This window comes from Cyrtonyx montezumae, unplaced genomic scaffold (assembly GCF_038088225.1).
Source record: "Cyrtonyx montezumae isolate F1298 unplaced genomic scaffold, pur_monq_1.0 scaffold_30, whole genome shotgun sequence".
In the NCBI taxonomy this organism is placed as follows: Eukaryota; Metazoa; Chordata; class Aves; order Galliformes; family Odontophoridae; genus Cyrtonyx; species Cyrtonyx montezumae.
Genome location: NW_027072035.1, coordinates 7081491 through 7101894, shown reverse-complemented (window position 1 = coordinate 7101894; position 20404 = coordinate 7081491). Strand labels below are relative to the sequence as shown.

The window sequence follows — 20404 nt, the reverse complement described above, 5'->3', positions numbered from 1 at the left end:
TCTTCCATTGCAGACATTCAATAGTCTTTTGACTGTGGACAGATAAATGGTGTCAGTTGAAACGGAGGCTATTGAACGGCTTATTAAGGAAATGTAGTCATTGTGTATTTCAGAGTCTGCCATGATTTTAGAGATTGTTAGTTACATTATATGAATGATACAATGGATAGAATCCATATAGTTTTTCTTTTTTTCTGCATGCTAAGTTTCTCAATTCAAAATCAGGAAAAGTTATTTCTCCATCATGCTCCAGAGTCCGTGACTTGGTTATTAATGTTCATGCCAGTTCATAGGTTCATAGGGTCATAGGTTCATTAGGTTGGAAAGGACCTACAATATCATCTAGTCCAATCATCCTCTTATCACCATCCCTACCCACTGAACTACTAAATCAAATCCCTTAGCACCTCATCTAAACACTTCTTGAACAGCACTAGGGATGGTGCCTCAACCACCTCCCTAAGCAGGCCATTCCAGTGCCTGACCACTCTTGCAGAGAAAAAATGTTTCCTCAAATCTAATCTAAATCTTCCCCGGCACAACTTGTGGTCATTCCCTCTCGTCCTGACACTATTTATCAGGGAGAAGAGGCCCACCCCCTCCTCACCACAACCCCTCTTCAAGAAGTGGTAGAGTGCAATAAGGTCTCCTCTGAGCCTCCTCTTCTTCAGACTAAACAATCCCAGCTCCCTCAGCCGCTCCTCATAAGACTTGTGCTCCAGACCCCTCACCAGTTTAGTTGCCCTTCTCTGAACACGCTCCAGGGCCTCAATGTCCTTCTTGTAGTGAGGGGCCCAAAACTGAACACAGTAACATTACCTTTTGCATAGATAACGCTTCCCTGTGGAACCTCACAACCACCAAAGACCTGTATGGAAGAACCTCATATTAACAGAGCACATGTATAATATTACATTTTCATATGTATAGCAGTTCTAGGGATAGGTGGGCACTTCATGGAAATTGTATGTCAAAATGTATAAAATTAAGTTTCTTACTGTGAGTGACAGGAAAAGCAATTCTCCAGAAAGTCAGCACTAGAATGAAGTAATGCTGGCTTTCCATGGTCACTGCAGATATTGCCAACTTTCACATCTCCAATCAGTCCTTCCTTATTTGTTAGCACAAGGTCCAGCAGCACCCATTCATTTGTTGATTCCTTCAACAATGTGTCAGAAGACTATCATCAATCCTCTGAATGAGCCTCTTGGACTGTTCGGCTGGGAAATCTTTCCAGCAGATGCTCAGGTTGTTGAAGTTCCCCATGAGCACTTCAGTTACCCCAGAATCATTACCTGTGATCATAAGACTACTTTTAGCTCACAGTAGAACACCTCATAAACTTCCTCATCTTGATTGAGTGGGTTGTAATAAACACCCACAACACTGTCATCTGTGTTAAGCTGCCTTTTAGTTGTTCTTTAAGCTCTTGATTCACTGTTCAGCCACCCAAGGGAAAGCTTTATATATTCCAGTTGTTCTCTAATGTAAAGGACAACTCCATCACTTCACATTCCTGTCCCATTCTTTTCCTAAAAAGACTCCAGTCATGTGAACTTGTCATGGTTTTATGATTTTTGTTATTGGTATTCCACATCATAACATCATGTGAGGAACTGGGACTTAAAGAGGTAATAGTCCAAGTCTGTGGACTGCCAAATTTCTAGGTAGAAACTACACACGACAGAGGACTTTGTGTTCCCATTTTCCACTCAGAGGGAAAGATAAAGCTGCACACATGTCCCGTGATTTCCTCTTTTGGTGGTCATCCTAGCAGTGAAAGTTCCCTAGCTGTCTTGCCTTCAGCTTTAGCATAAGGCCTTTGGTTTCAGACGCACTCTCTCTCACTTTGATTTATTAGCTTCAATTCCAATTATATTGTATTATATTGTGTTATTTTGCATTCCAATATCTTATTTAGTAAATTAGTTTTCCTCCTTAGATTGTTGCCACTGTTTTGCCTTTGGGTGCATCTCCTTGCCCTCTCCCTTTTCTCCTTTCCCCTTTTGGGGGGTGTGGGTCCATGAGTCCCCTGCCCCATTAGTCATGGAACAGAGCTGAACTGGCCCATTAACTGTTGACAGAACTATCCCTTTAGGTCTCTGTAATTTCATTGGTATTGCATCCCTGTGAATGCAAACAGATATCTAATTCTTCCTATTTATTCCCTCTAATGCATCCCTTTTGTACAGACATTTAAGAGAAGTAATTAAGTCTGTGAGTTTCCCAGGAGAAGTACAAAGTATCCTCCATTAAAATGTTCTGAGTGCATTTCTTCAGCTGTTGTCATCCCCTGACATCACAGCTCAAGACATGTATTGCTTATTTACCCTGTTTCAGTAACCCTCTCCTTCCCATACTTTATCTAATTTTAAGACTTCCTAACCAGACTGGCCATCTCGTTTGCAAAGTAATACATATTTCTTTTAGTGAGGTAGACTATGTCTCCTCTGTCAGTTGTTACTTCTCAACCAACTCAAAAAAAATTACTCCATTATTTTCTGTAAGTAGTAACAGTGTAATTTCACTAAATGGAGTAAGATTATGTTGTGCCTTCTGTAACTTGTTGTTTGTTTGTTTTAAATTCTGTTTCTAAACTTTTATACTCTCAGAATCACAGAATTAGAGAATTGTAGGGGTTGGAAGGGACCTCCAGGGATCACTGAGACCAACCCTCCTGCCAAAGCAGCTCCCTAGACCAGATTGCACAGGTAGGTGTCCAGACAGGTCTTCAGTGTCTCCAGAGGAGACTCCACAACCTCTCTGAGCAGTCTGTTCCAGTGCTACATCACCCTCACTGTGGAGACGTTCCCACTTATATCTGTGCGGAACTTCTTTTGCTTCATTTTGTGGCCATTTCCCCTCGTCCTATCACCACACACTGAAGAGAAGAGTCCAACCTTGCTCCTTTGCCTCCTGCTCCTTAGATATTTATAGATGTGGATCAGATCCCCTCCGAGTCTTCTTATTTCAAGGCTGAACAGACCCAGGTCTCTCAACCTTTCCTTATTAAGGAGGTGTTCCATGTCCTTTATCATCTTTGTGGCCCTCCACTAGACTCTTTCAAGGAGATCCTGTCTTTTTTTGTAGGGGAACCCAGAACTGGACACAGTACTCCAGATGAGACCTCACCAGGGCAGAATAGAGGGGGAGGATCACTTCCCTTGATCTGCTGGCCACGCTCTTTTTAATACACCCCAGGATTCCATTGGTTTTCATGGCCACCAGGGCACACTGCTGGCTCATGGCCAGCCTGTCATCCATCAGGACACCCAGGTCCCTCTCCTCAGAGCTCCTCTCCAGCAGGTCACCCCCCAGCCTGTACCGGTGCATGTGGTTATTTCTCCCTGTGTGAAAGACTCTACACTTACTCTTGTTAAACCTCATCTGGTTCCTCTCTGCCCAACTCTCCAGCCTGTACAGGTCTTGTTGAATGGCAGCACAGCCTTCTGATGTGTCAGTCATTCCTCCCATCTTTGTATCATCTGCAAACTTGCTGAGAGCGGACTCTATCCCCTCATCACTGATGAAGATGTTGAACAGAGCCAGACCTGCCACTGATCCCTGAGGAACACCTCTAATTACAAGCCTCCAACCAAACTCTGCACCACTGATCACGACCCTCTGAGCTCTACCAGTCAGCCAGTTCTCAAACCACCTCACCATCCACTCTATTCCACACCTCCTCAACTTTGTTTTAAGTATACTGTGGAAAAGGGTGTCAAATGCTCTGCTGAAATCATGGCATGAAATCTCATACCACACTGAACATAACATCTTTATCAACTACATAGATTATGAGATTGAGTGCATCCTCTGCAAGTTTGTGTTTGACAGCAAGGTTAAAGATACAAGTGATATGATAAAAGGAAGAGATTCCATAGAAAGGGACCTGAACAAGCTTGAAAAGTGGGCCAGTGTGAAACTAATGAGGTTCAACAAGGCCAAGTGTGAAGTGCTGTACTAAGGGCAATCCCAGATATAGGTACAGACAGAAGGAAGAGCTCTTTGAGAGCAGCTCTGGGGAAAAAGACTTGGGGGTCCTAGTAGACAAAAAACTCTTTAATTTCTGTTTTAGTGGCTGGCAACACTGCCCAAAGGAGGGGGTTTGGAACTAGATGATTTTTTGAGATCAGTGAAAGCAAAGCCATTCTATGATTCTATGATTCTATGATTCTATGATTCTATGATTCTATGATTCTATGATTCTATGATTGTTTCTATGATTCTATGTTATTGCTGGCATTAATGAAGAAAATTGTGAACTATGAGTACTATTCCTCACTGCTGACTAGGATCATTCTTCTAACTAAAATGAAACCAAGATAACTTCAAAATTTCTATTATTTTAAGGAAAACTAGCACTAGACTTTACCTAGACGAGGGAATTGAGTGTACCCTCAGTAAGTTTGCAGATGACACCAAGCTGGGAGGATGTGTCAAACTGCCTGAGAGTAGGGAGGCCCTTCTTACCACCTTAATTTATAAGTCCAAAGTGGTCAAGTCAGATTTCTTTGGAATGATAGATTCTGGTTTGTGTTCCTCATCAGGAACTCCTTTGTTCCCATCTTCTGGGCCTTGCCAGCAGATAAGAGGGAGCAGGGTGGCACCCACTTGTATCTTGCATTCAGAGGATACAGAGGTATCACCCCCTAATCTCCCATACCAAGCTGGAGTTATCTGATCACAGGCCAGATCTTCCCCTAGTAAACCCTCTTGAGCGCTTCCTTTCGAAGGCTAAGTGCTCCAAATACATGGTATCAAATGTAAAACTGTCCACAAAGTGATACTAGCCAGGCACATGGCAACACCCACCACTTGCCTCCTGGATAACTCAGTCTCTTATTGCAAGAAATGTCTCAGAAAGCCATCTTTGATCCAGAGAAAGAAAAGAATGGTTTGGACACAAAGCAACATACAATATGATCAGCGTGGACTGTCTCAAAAAAGTACAAACGGTTATTGAGAGCAGGAAAGATGTTAATACAGTGATTGAACACTTCAGCAGTGACATCTCAATAGTTTCTTTTTCTGTGTGAAAGAACTGTGATCAGGTTACCAGATGGAAGTGCAACTGGGGTAGTGATAGCATGTAGGATTCACTATGACAAAGCAGTTCACCATCTGTTGTGATCCAATTATTGGAGGCAATGGTTTGACATATATATACCCAGAGGATGATTTGGGCAACAAATGAGGCCAAATGCTGTCCAATGGTTTATTACAAATTCTAAGCTACTAAGAAAAGAGGGGAAGATGGGGAAGTTAGCAATAGTAAAGAGAGAAGTCCTAGCAAATGATTTACAAGCTATTCATAGTTGCCACTAGGGATCCAGTGACATCTCACTGGTCCACAGGGAGGCAGCAAGTTGGTCAGCGATGTCTTGTTGACCTACACACCTACAGTTTGGCAGAGAGGGGGTACCCATTCTTCCTCAGAATTCTTCAGGTTTTTATCCTCTCCATCAGCAGCTGGTTCCCAGGGGCACTCCTGCCTATCCTGGTTATCAGGGGCATTATGTCCTCTTTGTCATGGTGACAGTAGCTATTGGGATGCCCTCATTTTGTTTATCAAGAGGAACAGAATGTCTGTCCTGTTACCACTGTGTTTGTGGTAATTAACCATTAACTTCAAAAGCTTGTCAAGCAGGTTATGTCTTGAATGGGTGCTGCTGAACAAGCTTTGAGCCAGAAATCATTCTGGGTTCTTACACCATCCAGTGATAAGTGTTAGTATGCTTTATCTTACTCCACCCTCAGAAGTGATTTTTTTTCTAGAAGTCATTGTTAAAAATATAGGTTCTTAGCAAGTAAAATCCTCTCAGTTTGTAGTCAAAGACATTTGACTAAGTAGTTCTGAGTCAGGAAGGAGAGTGTTTTAGGTCAGATTTTCTGGGGAATCTCTAGATCTTTGCAAACTACCTTCTAATATATTACGTGGTCCTTATCTTCCTGGATATGGGATTTGCAAAGCTGTAATGAAGGTTTTCTTGCTATCAGGATGTATTGTTATGTCTGTATCTGCCCTGAAAATTTTTCTCCATTAGTGAGTATTCAGCCTTGATTTTAGATATTACTCGTGTATCTAAATGGGACTGTTTAGTACAGTATATTGCTTACACTTACAGTTCATGCAGTATATAAAATAGAGTCATAGAATCATAGATTCATTTGAGCTGGAAGGGACCATTAATGGTCATCTAGTCCATCTCCCCTGCAATGATTGGGAACTAATACAGCTCAGAGTATGGGCCAGCTTGACCTTGAATGTCATCAGGGAGGGGTCATTCATGACTTCCTTGGGCAACCTGTTCCAGTGCTTCACTAGTCTTATTATAAAAACTTTTTCTTATATCAAATGTAAATCTCCCCTGAAATTTTTAAATTTAAATTATGTTGTTAAAATGTTCCCTTCCATCTCAAGCTGGTCATATCTGTTTGCAAGGAGAAATTTTCAGTAAGGGGAAGACTATCAATGCTTTTAGTAAGGTTCTGAAGCTGGGCATAATACCAGTCCTTTTCTTTCTCTTCCTTCTCAAGTTCCGCAAGTAAAAGAGATCTCTCTTTTTCAAGCTCTTCTAAATAACCAGTGCTTTCTCTGCTTCCATTCATAAATCCTCTTCTTGGAAATGATTCCATGGGAACAAGACTGCACTCTCCTGAACAGCTTGACACAAACCCTTCTCAGCTCCCATATGAGCGTACAGACACCTTTGGCCTTAACTTCACTCCAGGAAAGCTGGTACTCTCCAAGTTCAGTTCTTTAAGTCGTTCCAGTAAGTCAGTTTGTCCAGATGATGCCATCGCCTCTTCTTCAATACTTCCTTGTAGCTGTTTCAGCACCTCCTTCATGTTAGATGCCTCAGTTTCCAGTTTTGTTAGATGATTTGAGTTGTCCTCTAGCTCTTGTCGAAGGTCGGAGTTCTCCATCTTTAATGCCTCAACTTGCTTTAACAACTGATCATAAGAAGCTGCAGCCATTCTGGGCTACCCTCAGACTTGTGCTCGCTTCTCCATATCCTGACAAGTTCCCAATTGTTATTCCATTGCAGCACTGATTTGCCTTGCCTCATACTCCAGCTGCCTTCTGGGTTGAACCTTATTGAACCTTGAGGTTCAATAAGGCCAAGTGCCGGGTCCTGCACTTTGGCCATAATAACCTCATACAATGCTATAGGCTTGGGGCAGAATGGCTTGAAGAATGTAGAGAGGAGAAGGACCTGGGGGTGTTGGTTGATGCTCGGCTTAACATGAGCCAACAGTGTGCCCAGGTGGCCAAGAAGGCCAACAGCATCCTGGCCTGTATTAGAAATAGCATAGCCAGCAGGAGCAGGGAGGTGATCATCCCCCTGTACTCAGCTCTGGTACGGCCGCACCTCGAGTACTGTGTTCAGTTTTGGGCCCCTCACTACAAGAAGGACATTGAGGCCCTGGAGCATGTTCAGAGAAGGGCAACAAAACTGGTGAGGGGCCTGGAGCACAAGTCTTATGAGGAGTGGCTGAGGGAGCTGGGATTGTATAGTCTGAAGAAGAGGAGGCTCAGAAGATACCTTATTGCACTCTACCACTTCCTGAAGGGGGGTTGTGGTGAGGAGGGGGTGGGCCTCTTCTCCCTGATAAATAATGACAAGACGAGAGAGAATGGCCACAAGTTGAGCCGGGGAAGATTTAGATTAGATTTGAGGAAACACTTTTTCTCTGCAAGAGTGGTCAGGCACTGGAATGGCCTGCTTAGGGAGGTGGTTGAGGCACCATCCCTAGCGCTGTTCAAGAAGCGTTTAGATGAGGTGCTAAGGGATTTGATTTAGTAGTTCAGTGGGTAGGGATGGTGATAGGAGGATTGTTGGACTAGATGATCTTGTAGGTCCTTTCCAACCTAATGAACCTATGAACCTATAAGCTGGCTAATCTAAACTTAAGTATATTTTATATTACTAATGACTATAGAAAACAGAAAGAACAATAGATATAAAATATATGGAATCCAGTTTGAATAGGTTTTGTTTCTAGGCCCATCTCCCTTTTCCTTTTTCCCTTTCCCCATTCCCCTTTCCTGGGGTGTGGGTCTGCAGGGCTCCAATTGTTGCGGAACCAGGCTGAACCAGCCAGGTAAACCATTGACAAGTCACTAGCCATAATAAGTGAGCAAGCACAGTACTTCCAAAGCAATCATCTTGATTTAAATATAGTTCTTGACTGAGCAAATCTATTCAATTACGATTATAGATATTTTTTTTTTCAGAAGGTAGTGTGTACTTTGTACTACGTTATTTGCTAAAAAAAGCAACCTTGCTATGAGCCAGTTTTTGAGTTTACTTTAAAAACTTTGTCTTGTTATGACAGTAATAATATTGAGGTTGAATTAAAAGAGATTCAATTTATTCGCTTATCAATTAGACTGAATGTATGTCTATAACAAAATAATTTTAATCCTTTTAATAACCTATAAAAGGTTATGTGATAATACAAAACTCAAAACTCAACATCTGAAATATTTTCCCCATTAGCATATAAACTGGGAAAGGAAAAGTCTTGGAAATACATTATGAATAGTGAGATGATGATCAGTAGAACCATTAAATGCATTAACTTTTTTGTGTTTGCTCTTTCATTTTGGTTGCATACAAGCCACGGTTTAACTTCAGTTCCCCAACAATAAGTTCAGTTGAAAACACCAAATAGCACTATACAAAATTTGAGCAATTTCCACTTTAAGTCACATAATAATGCTATATGATCAGAAGGATGTGAAGTACTTGATGGCTTATTAGTTCCTCATGTCTTGGCAATGGAATGACCTGTTCAATCTCTAGAACATTTCTGTCAATGAAAATGTCATCAACATATTCATGAAACCCATCAGAAACAAGATGGTCTTCAGCAATGCCACCATGGTTAATAAAACTGTAAGATACAGATTATGTGCTATTAAAATCTCCATAAAATATGATTTATGTATTAGATATGAGTCACATGCTACATTCTTGATGTGAGGCGAGGCTATAGCAATTTGGATGAGATTGATGCTCCCACCTTTTAGATGCCAGTAGAGATGGGTATTAGCTACACATATCTTCCTGGAAGGGTCAGTATCAGTCTGGAGAACTGAAATCAGCAACATAGATGATCTCTGCAATGCCTTCTTTAGCACCAAGGAGTAGTTGATCGGCTTGCTACACAGCTTCTTGGGTTGTGAGTCCAAGAGCAGGGAGCTCACTGAATGCTACATTGTGCTGGCTCAGGAGACAAAACTTGCCTCAGGAATAGAAAGTGGCCAGACCCTTGTCCTGCTTCTCCTTGATCCTGAAGAGCACTTGGAATCTGAATGTGTCCTGAGCTGCAGGAAGGCTGTCCAATAAGATGAGCTTATCTACCTCCTGCAATCAGATGAGGTTGGCAGTATTCTGTGCCTATAAGTTTGGACTGTTTCTGATACCTGGGCTAACATCTCCCAGATGGCTGAAAGTGAGGGGACACATGGCTAATGCATCCTACATAGACTGGGGTAGATGCATTTGTCTAATATATCAATTTTTTTCTCATTCTTTTCTCTTCCATATTTCTGATTCTGATAAAAGCAGATAGCATACATATTTAGAAAGTCTAAAGGGAATTATGCAAGATTTTTGTTGATATTAGTCAGCTGAGTGGTCCCACCTGGTACTCTTCATGCCTGACAAGGCATTGTGTCTGATCTTGAAATGAACAGCAGGCCACTTCCTCCTTCCAGTGTCTGAGCCATTAAAAAAACATGCTCTCTACTGCTTAGATACTTTCAAAGTGTGTAGCAAAGTAAATAGAATTTTCCAAACAGTTTGGGCCATCTGGGGTGAACCACATATTTCATCCATTTGACCGTGATGATTGCCAACAATTTCTATTTATGTTTTAAGCCAAATTTCTTTGCTTTCATAATCCTAAATTTTCATTGAAAAAAAATGCCCTGGAAGTAATTATGGTTATGCCTCATTTTGCCCATTAAAATATCTGGAATATGGACAGTGTTACATGCTTTGAAATGTACTGTTTAAAATTTATGAGAACTAAACTTCCAGCAAATGGGGGAAAAAAGAGAAACAAGGATGCAAACACTGAGGGAAGTACAGGAGATAATACTAGATATTCTCTGTTTAGCACCCAATAATTACAACTCTAATACCTGACTTATTTTTTTTATCAGGTCTGTTATTGGAATGTGACAGTGAGTGTCTCTGCTGTGCATGCCGGGATATCACCACCATAGGATGGAAGTAACAGTTTGAAAAGGAATGGGAACAGCAAGTGAGAGAGTTGATCTTTGGCAAGGAGTTTTTGATGAATGTAATGACATTGTAACTGCAAAAAGGTTCCCTGCCATCCATTACTGTGTGATTCATTAGCAGCTCTTCAGCTGTTGCTGAAATGTTCAGGACATTGTCGGTTGCAAAGAATGGGGAAAAGTGGAATAAAACAAATCTGGGTAAGACACTGATGACTAGATTTTTTTGCTCACTGGTACTATGTGGCATTAGTCACAGGTGCTGAGATGAAGAATTTTGATAAACTATGTTTCCCCATCAATTCCAATAAAATGGTAATAGCTCTTTGTACAGTTATTGTTTTCTACTCTCAAAGCAGAACAAGCGGAATAATTATGAAATATCAAAAAGAAAAAAGTTGATCTGCTTAACCATTATGAGATTTTTTTTATTTCTTTTTTTTTTCTTTCCATTATCCCATTATCCTTTCTTTTCTTTTTTTTTTTTTTCCTTCTAATAAAACTTTAGCCATACCATTTACCTGCATATAATGTAGCATGGACATGTCAGTTGAAGCACATTTCTGTAGTATTCATAACTGCCCAGCTTGAAACAAACTAATCAAGGCCAAAACACATTTTTTTTAACAGTTTGGCAGTTTCAGTTTCAGTAATGGGAAGAGCACAGAGGTAAACTGAGGTATCCTTCCAGATAGGATGCTAAGCAGTAGGGTACAACAAGTTAAAGTGTGTCAAAAAACACGTTCAATACTGATGTGGCCAAATGAATAACAGCATACGTTCACTTAAACGGCAGAGGACTTCACTTTTTGTGAGCAGAAGAATGGAAAGCATTTTTAATACAAATAAACATTATTCTACTCATTCATTTAATCTTAAGTAATTTAAAGGTGAAACGTATAGATCAGAGAGATATGGAATCTCCATCCCTGCAGAGTATCAAAACCTGACTGAACATGGGCTTGAGTAACCATCTCTCTCTGGACCTGTTTTGAACATGAGATAAACTAGATAATCTCAAAAGGCCTTTTCAAGCCTACATAATTCATCTGTAATTCTACTAAGAAATATGTAACTTGAATAATAATTTTTTTGAATGTACAGTGACTGAATTTAATCAGGTCCTCAGAGGAAGAAAAACTCTACTGTATGCAAACTGTATGAATATCCCCTAGGGCTCAATTGGACTGTACATAAGTGTTAAATTAAGCTGGATGAACTTTTGCATGTCAATTCCTGAACGGTTTTACTCTCTTCAAAACAAAGTAATAGACCACGCAAGGAAAATGTGGCCCCTGAAGATAAAATCTGTGTATTTCATGAAGCTGGATAAAAACCAAACAAAACCAAAACAAAACAAAAATAAAATAAAATAGAGAGAGAGAGAGAGAGAGAGAGTGAGAAGTGCTAACAGCAGAGTAGACAGAAAACACCTGAGGTGGGCCTGCTATTTACTGCTGTCAAGACAGGTAAGAAGTACAGTCCCTTGTCTAAGAAGTACAACTGTATTTAAGCTCAAAATTAGCTAGAGAGCAGGATGGTAACAATAATACGTGCTCAGATTTGAAGAAATTTAGGTGTTACAAGGATCTGAAGGAGCAGAGGGTACCCATTATGGGATGTAACTGAAGTGCCAGATAGCTCAAGTTGTGATTTACTCCTAAAGGAACATCTGTAGCAACATGTGAGCAATATTTGAGATCCACCATCCTTTTGCAGTTCATAGCAGATACCAATTATTCACTTTAATAGTTGATATGCTAAAAGATGAAAGAATTTTTCATGGTTGTATTTTAAGGCTATTATTACAGATTACCTCTCAAATTGTAGTCAATTAATCATAATAAAAAGACATAACTGTTGTCATAAAGATATAACTCAAAGAGAATTAAAAGACACCAGTCAGTAGTTAAAGAGGAGGATGCTTTTCTCAACTTAAAACTTCTGCGTACTGTGCAGATACTGTTTGTTATAAATTCCTTCCTCCCTGATGCAATGTACTTTCTCAACAGCTAACTGTGCGGGATGCATTCGTAGAATCATAGAATCACCAAGGTTCAAGAAAATATCCAAGGCCATCCAGTCCAACTGTTCACCTGTCACAAATATTTCTCCACTAAACCATATACTCAGTACAACATATAAACATCTCTTGAACAACTTCAGGGATACTGACTCCACCACCTTCCTGGGCAATCTATTCCAGTACCTGACCATTTGGAGAAGAAATTTTTCTTAATATCCACCCTGAACCACCCCTGGCACAACTTGAAGCCATTCACTCTAGTCCTATTGCTAGTTATACAGGAGAAAAAGGCAATCTCCACCTCACCATAACCTTTCAGGCAGTTCCAGAAAGCTTTAAAGACTTCCCTGATCCTTCTCTTAAAACTAAACAATCCCAGTTAGCCACTCCTTGTGAAACTTATGCTTCAGACCCCTCACCAGCTTCACTGTCTTTCTCTGAACACTCTACAGGGCCTAACTGTCTTTCTTACAGTCTTTCTTAAGTCTGAATACAATAATTGAGATACTAGAGCTGAGTAGAGGGGGACAATTTTTTCCCTGCTCCCACTGGCAATGCTATTTCTTACACAAGTAAGGATGGTGTTGGCCTCTTGGCTAACTGTGCAAAAACTTCACTTCCCCAACCTCTGCCACTCTCTCTTACTTCAAAAGCATGATTTTTTCATGTTGTTCAATGGACAAAGAAAAGGTTGAGGTACTGAATGAGTTCTTTGCCTCAGTTTTCACTGTCAACCAGGATTCTATTATTTCTCATGTCCCTGAGCTCTGCATCCCTAAACCTCTAGGTAGAGACTGGGATGGTAAATCCCCCCCCACTGTAAGTGCAGAGCAAGTCCAGGACCACCTCATGAGACTGAAGGCGTACAAGTCTATGGGGCCAGGTAGCATGCATCCCAAGGTTCTGAAGGAGCTGGCTGAGGTGGTTGCTGAGCTACTCTCCATCATATTTGAAAAGTTGTGGCTGTCAGGTGAGGTCCTGGATGACTGGAGGTAGGGTCACGTCACTCCCATTTACAAGAAAGGGAGCAAGGAAGACCTGGGGAACTACAGGCCAGAGTCTCACTTCTGTACCTGGGAGGATCATGGAAAAGATCCTCCTGGATGGCATGCTTGATCACATGAAGAGTGAGCCTGTGACCTGAGGCAGTCATCATGGCTTCACCAGGGGAAGGTCATGCTTAACCAATCTTGTGGCTTTCTATGATGAAGTGACAACAATGGTGGACAAGGGGAAGGTGACAGATGTCATTTACCTAGACTTGAGCAAGGCCTCTGACATGGTCCCCCACCACATCCTTATATCCGAATTGGAAGGGTGTGGATTTGATGAGTGGATCACTCAATGGATAAGAACTTGGCTGAAAGGCTACAGACAGAGGGTGGTGATTAATCATTCTATGTCCAGGTGGAGGCTGGTAATGAGCGGTGTCCGACAGGGGTCTGTCTTGGGACTGGTGCTCTTTAATATCTTTATCAGTGACAATGACAATGGAATTGAGTGCACCCTCAGCAAGTTTACTGATTTCACCAAGCTGAGTGGTGTGACTGAAATGGTGGAAGGAAGGGATGCCGTTCAGAGGGACCTCAACAGACTTGAAATGTGGGCCCGGGTGAACCCAATGAAGTTCAACACGTAAAAGTGCAAGGTTTTGCACTTGGGCTGGAGGAATACCAGACATTTGTACAGACTGGAAGGAGCAGTCCTTGACAGCAGCCCTGCAGTAAAGGACCTGAGGGTCCTGATGGATGAAAAACTGAACATGAGCCAGCAGTGTGCTCTTGCAGCTCAAAAATGGTATCCTGGGCTCCATCAGGATAAGGGTGGCCAGCAGGGACAGGGAGGTGATTGTCCCTCTCTACTCTGCTCTTGTGAGGCCCCATCTTGAGTACTGTGTCCAGGTCAGGAGCTCCCAGTACAAGAAAGACAGGGAACTATTGGTGGGGGTTCAGAGGAGGGACATGATGATGATCAGGGGGCTGGAGCACCTCCCCTATGAAGACAGGCTGAGGGAGCTGTGCTTGTTCATCCTGAAGAAAAGAAGGTTGTGGGGTGACCTAATTATAGCTTTTCAGTACCTAAAGGGAGCCTATAAACAGAAGGGGAGTAAACTCTTTGAAAGAGTAGATAACAGCAGAATAAGTGGAAATGGTTTTTAAGTTGAGGGAGGGAAGATTTAGGTTGGACGTCAGGGTGAAGTTATTTACTGTAAGAGTGGTGAGGTGCTGGAACAAGGCTGCCCAGAGAGGTTGTGGATGCCCTGTCCCTGGAGGTATTCAGGGCCAGATTGGATAGGACCCTGGGCAACCTGACCTAGTACTAAATGGGGAAGCTGTGGCCCTGCCTGTGGCAGGAGGGTTGGAGATTCATGATCCTTGAGGTCCTTCTAACCCAGGCCATTCTGTGATTCAGTGTGATTCTGTGATAATGTAGTTTCAATGTATTTGAATCATATGAAGTTATAATTTTTAGTCCCTATTCACCATTTTCCAAAAATATAACCACTCTGCAACATCATATGAAGTTTTCTTAGAAAATGACAAAATCTTCAAGTTCATGTAAATTCTTCTATATTTCCATAAAGAATTAGGAAGCTTTACTCTGACTTCAAAGACTGCTTCGACTTGTGACCATTGCATTTAATGGAATACAATATTAAAGTTCGCAAGTGTTTATGTAAATACAGCAGTAGCACAGTATTTTAGGAATTGAATTAGGTTTCAGTGTGTTTCTGCCCCTGCAAGAATAATAGACAAAAACAAACAAAAGATTCCTCTGATATCTCATCTTTTCAGTCTACTTGTGAACACTTATCAGCACTTCATGTGGAATCTCACAAGTCACATAGAGTTCACAAATTTACCCTTTGCACATCATAATGATTTGTTTTCCCTTTAGAAATTCATCCTTTAAAGTAACACCACTCCCTGATCAGGTTTGCTATCATCATAACTGTCTCCAAAGAGAAGTGCATTAGGAATGCATCTTTCATTTATTTATATTAATTAGCATAAAGGATCAAGTATATTCTGAATGACATCCTTTTCACCATGACCAAATGACAGGATGTTCATTGGCCAGTATGGAATGGCTTTGCTGTCCAGCTAGTGGGATAGTGCTATATAATTAGGTTTTCTTTAATAAACTGAAATAATCTTAGCAATCCCTTTGAGAATCTTAATCTAGAGCAACAGCCCAGCTGTCACTTACTGCAATTCCCTTTTCTCTCATCCATACAGAGTGCAATTTCACTCTGTTACTCTTCACTGAAAAATAGCACAGTTCTCTAGAATAATTATGGATGAAAAAATATATCTGGGACTGTTATTTTTAGAAAATTAGTTTTTAATGACAATGTACCTGATTTGTTTGAACAATGTTGCCTATGTTTCTGAGACTAGCTGATAGCCAACCAGAAGTTCACTCTGAATTACCATGAAGAGCCTTTCTATATTTAAGTTATTCTCAGTTAAATGACATCTTTTGCTATAACCCTTCCCTGTAAAACTTAATTTGTAAGAGAAAAGTGGACATCATAGCACCTCTAAGTTTTTTTCCTCTTACATTTTGGTTAGTTTTTCATAACAGTGCCACTACTCAGGACTACTAACATACTCATCCTCAGTCCAATTTGTACATGAATTTATTTAATTAGTAGAGCAACATTTTATACGTTAAAATGGAGAATAGTTCTCAACATGCAACTTTCTTATTCAAATAAATGCTGTTTCACTGGCTTCAAAGTATGCTAATAGATAATACCATACAACAGACATCTTAGTTCAAATATTTGCTACTTATTTAGTCACTTTATGAATTCTTTCTTTTACTACTGTGTGGAGAGTGAGGTTACTAGGAAAATCTGAGAATGCAGAAGCATGGACAACATTTTGTAGAGAAATGTCTGAGAGCTGGCCAGTAATTCATTGAATAAAGTGTACAAATAATAATGAGATGATGGTCCTATCTTGACTAGAATTAGACTATCAAAGGCATACCTTCAGCACATCTAGAAACTCTGAAATTATGAGTAAAGTTTAAGAAATTTTCTTCTTACCACCAATTTTCCCAGTTGCAATTATGGGAAAAATTCCATATAGGTTTGTAAAATAAGAAAATATCCATCAGGATAATAACACAAGTCTGACATTGTAGTTACAGAAGGAAAATGAAAATAGCATATATAGAAACTGAGATTATTTAAAAGTCAAATAAGAAAAACAAAAAAGACAATGGAAGCAGAAGATGAATGATATTTAGGTAATGTGGTTCACTGAGCTCTAAGCATGTGAGGAAAATTGTGAAGGTAAATGTTAAACACCATCTTGCTTATCAGTCTAAAACAACCAAACTTGTACACTCACCATCTCAATTCTTCAAGATTTCTCTTTCTTTAATTTATTCTATATGCTTTCATGCCCTAACTCTTAAAAAAAATTGCAAGGATTTTGTATTTCTTCTTTAAATGTGAACTGAGTGTAACCTTTTTGAATTTGCACAGAGTGTATCTCTTATAAATACAGTTCTAAGTCTGGAAATGTGTAGAATCTTAGCTTCTTTCCATAATTATTTTGAAGGTTAATGTGCAACTAGTGTTCTTCAGCCTGATTGATTTTGTATGAAGAGTCATATTAAACCTGTTTGTTCCGTTGCCCGGGGGTAAACAACACACTAAATATCTCTTTGGGTCTCATTTGTTTCTAGTCCTTACAAGATTTTTTTCTCCAAAGACTGAAATTTGCTTTTTTCTTTCTCTTTTTTTCCCTTTTAGTGTGATAATTGGACTCCCCTAAAATAATGCCTCCAATTTTATTATTTTAGCCCACAGCATAGGAGGAAGATTTTGATGGTGTGGCAGTAGAGGTTATACCCCCATCACCAGTACTCCATAACATGTTGTTGCCATGTGACAGATGGCAACAGAGGGGAAGCCTGACAAAATGGTGTCTGACAAGGTAGTGCATATGAAGCAAAAGTTCATCACTGAATTCCACCATGTGTGAAAAATGGTAACCACTGATTTTCATCAAAACTTGCTGAACATTTTTGGAAACCAAACAGAGGGTGTGAGCACAGAGAAGCAATTGATGTGTTTCAGCAATGGCAGCAGACATGGGGATGACATACTACATTCCAGATAGCTTAGCTGCCACACCACAGAATGCTTAACATCTTCATCATCTCATCCACACAAAATGGCAGATTACAACATGTGGCAGTGACCCCAGGTGAATGAACCACTGCTGCGTCAGAACCATCTTCTTAAGATGCCAATGCAAGGACTCAGAGAGACATCAATATGTTTATGCAGCTGAGCCAACTTTATTGTGCAGGTTACATACTTTTATACCCCTGAACACATGCTATTTTTAGAATAATTGCTAAGCAGTGGTTCTTGCTCTATCCTTGTGAGATAAGCAGTGTCCAACTAGTTCCTCTTTTCCCACACATATCAGGGCCACCTGGTTCCACTGCAAACTTACTCCCTCATCATTGCCCGGTCAACACTTCTCTGAATCCAGTGATCTGAATGTGCTCTTTTGTTTGCAGTGCTCCAAAGATAAGCACACATGACCTCCTTTCCTAAGCCAGTCTTCCGCATATACAGATCTGAATTTCAGCGTCAGTGCAGTAGAAATGATGGTAGCAATGTTGGAATATCACAAAATTTGTGCTGGGTAGGTCCCATGAATGCTCACACAGGAATAAGAAGAACGTTGTATGCAAGTGTGTCAGGACCTGTTGAATCAATACAAAGCTGAAGGTGACAGTTCTGTGGATCGTGTTATTACTAGTGATGAGATTTGGTGTCACTACAGTGAGCCAGGTCCAAATGGTAGTCCTTGGGGTGGTGACATGAATTTCTCATCAAAGAAAATATTGAATATGCAGCCCGCAGCAAGTGATGTGCACTGTCTTTCTGGAGAGGAAAAGAAGTGATCCTTCTGGATTTCCTAGATCCTGACAGGACTGACCTACCACAATTCCTGTATGGTCTGGATTTGGTACCTTCTGATTTCCATCTGTACAGGCCAATAAAAGATGGATTCTTCCTCTGTGTCTTTCCTCTTCCCCTTTCCCTTACTCTTCCCCTGTAATTATCCTCTTTCTCTTCCCATTTCTTCTTCCTCCTTCACCTCCATTTCTTTTCTTTTTTCTCTGTATGCTCTTGATAAAATTTATCAACGGCAGTAAAATTAGGGGTTAATGGGCATGTTAAAGTTCTGTATTATATTAAAAACAGATCTGAAGAGATGAGTCCACAAGGTAGGATATACAAAAAAATACAAGCATAAGCTGTGCAGCAGTAGAAATACCATGTAGTAGACAATCATGTAAGCCCAACATTTGAGAGTGCATTGTATACCCAAAACTTTATCTTGAAGTATCTGAAGCTGAAAAGGAGAAATTTAAAAAAATCAAGGATTTAGGTTGGTATGTGGTTCCTGATGGTATCAGACCTATAAATTTACATGGCCTAATTGCCATAATCTAGTCCTTTCATTCTGAACAGAAATCACAGACTTTGGAAGTACATCTTCTTCCTGACTCTCTTGATAGCTGTGAGAAGCTGCTTAGCAACAGATTTTCAATTTTCCCTGTAATATTCATATTTTTATGCCAGTAGTTTTTTAAATACCTGGTTATAAATTATGCCCATAAATTAAGAAAGTAGATCTGACTTAAAAACAAACAAACCAACCAACCAACAAACAAATCAATAAATGAAAATAATAAACTGACAAAAAAAAACAAAAAAAAAGTTTAGTGACATAGCTACAAGTACTTCAGCACCTTAATTTACCAGATTTAAGGTATAGTGCTTATAATTCAGAAAAAAAAAATTGTCTGCTAGCAAAGCTTTATGTTATGAACTTTTGGAATACTTGTTGGAGACTTTCAGGTGAAGACAGTTGTTTTAGTGAAAAGTATTTAAAGGAGTTTCTGTTTGTTGTTACTACCTGTAAGTATGTGATATAAGAGCTGTATGACAAAATATGGAATGTCCTCCCTGCTGCGAATCAGATGATCCCTGCAGAAATCAGTGAGACAATATGCCATTAAGCATGATTTTTTCTCTTTGCAGAATCTATACTTTAGGGTGAAATTAACTCGTGAACTTTCTAACTGCAAAGCTTCTGTTCTATGTAAGCCCGATCTAGAAGATTTAAATCAACTTTGTAAATGACACAAGACTTCTACTGGCCTAAAAGACAAGGGTACAGTTAGTGTGTGCTAATTATACAAATCCAGAATCCACACTAGTTATTTTTTGGGACCTTTATAGTAAGGAACAGGTTTATACTTCTAATGCCATAGTTTCTCTACTGCAATGAGTGACTAGTTACACAAACTGACACAATGTGGCTGATTTTAGACCTTTGAAGTGTCTATCCGTCCTGACACAAATTCATAAAGAGAAGAACCTGCACATTTACAAACTTTTAAGTGTCAAAGAAACACGGTGACTATGGAAAAGTGTGAAAAATACTTCAGACTGTTAATAATGTGATGATGTGTTAGATTAGCATTTTTTTTTTTCAGGAATTTTCATGTTTATAAGATTACTCATAAATTACAATGGTGAAATTAATAGCAGTTATTTGTGCTGTTAGCAAGTAATATTCATATGAACACTTACCTATGAGGGTACAAAATATGCAATACTATTTGCTTGGAAAGCACCATCCCAAATATTACACAGAGCAGAATGAGCCATTGCCCTTTCTTCCATTTAAATGTGCTTAACACATGTTAAACACATCAGAAACTACAAGAGACTTTGCAACTGCTGATCTATAGAAACTCCAATTTCTATAAACTGCCACTGTCACCAGCAGTAAGATTAGAAAACTAAGGCTGTATGGATGAATAAAGGATAACATATCACACTCTCAAAAACAGCAGATGAAATTTTGAGTGAAAGCTGAACTCCTATTTTCAGAAATGTTTCTCACTTGTCTTATCAGGAGAAATTTTTACAGAAACCTTCCTATGCTTTTAGCCACCTCTGGATATTACGTTTACAATATAGTCCTTCAATTGGTTTTGATCTATGACCTTTACTGTCCCTATTTCATAGCATCCCAACTATGAAGTAATGTCTGCATCCAGTTCTG

General features: G+C 40.0%; 1 protein-coding gene across 1 annotated transcript; it reads right to left on the bottom strand.

Moving 5' to 3' along the window:
- Positions 1-6399: 6399 nt before the first annotated feature.
- On the bottom strand, positions 6400-7072 carry LOC136053430 (adenomatous polyposis coli protein-like). Its single transcript, XM_065744135.1, is given in 1 exon segment — positions 6400-7072. A coding segment is annotated over 1 exon segment (582 nt). The 5' UTR covers positions 6982-7072.
- Between the last annotated feature and the right edge of the window lie 13332 nt (positions 7073-20404).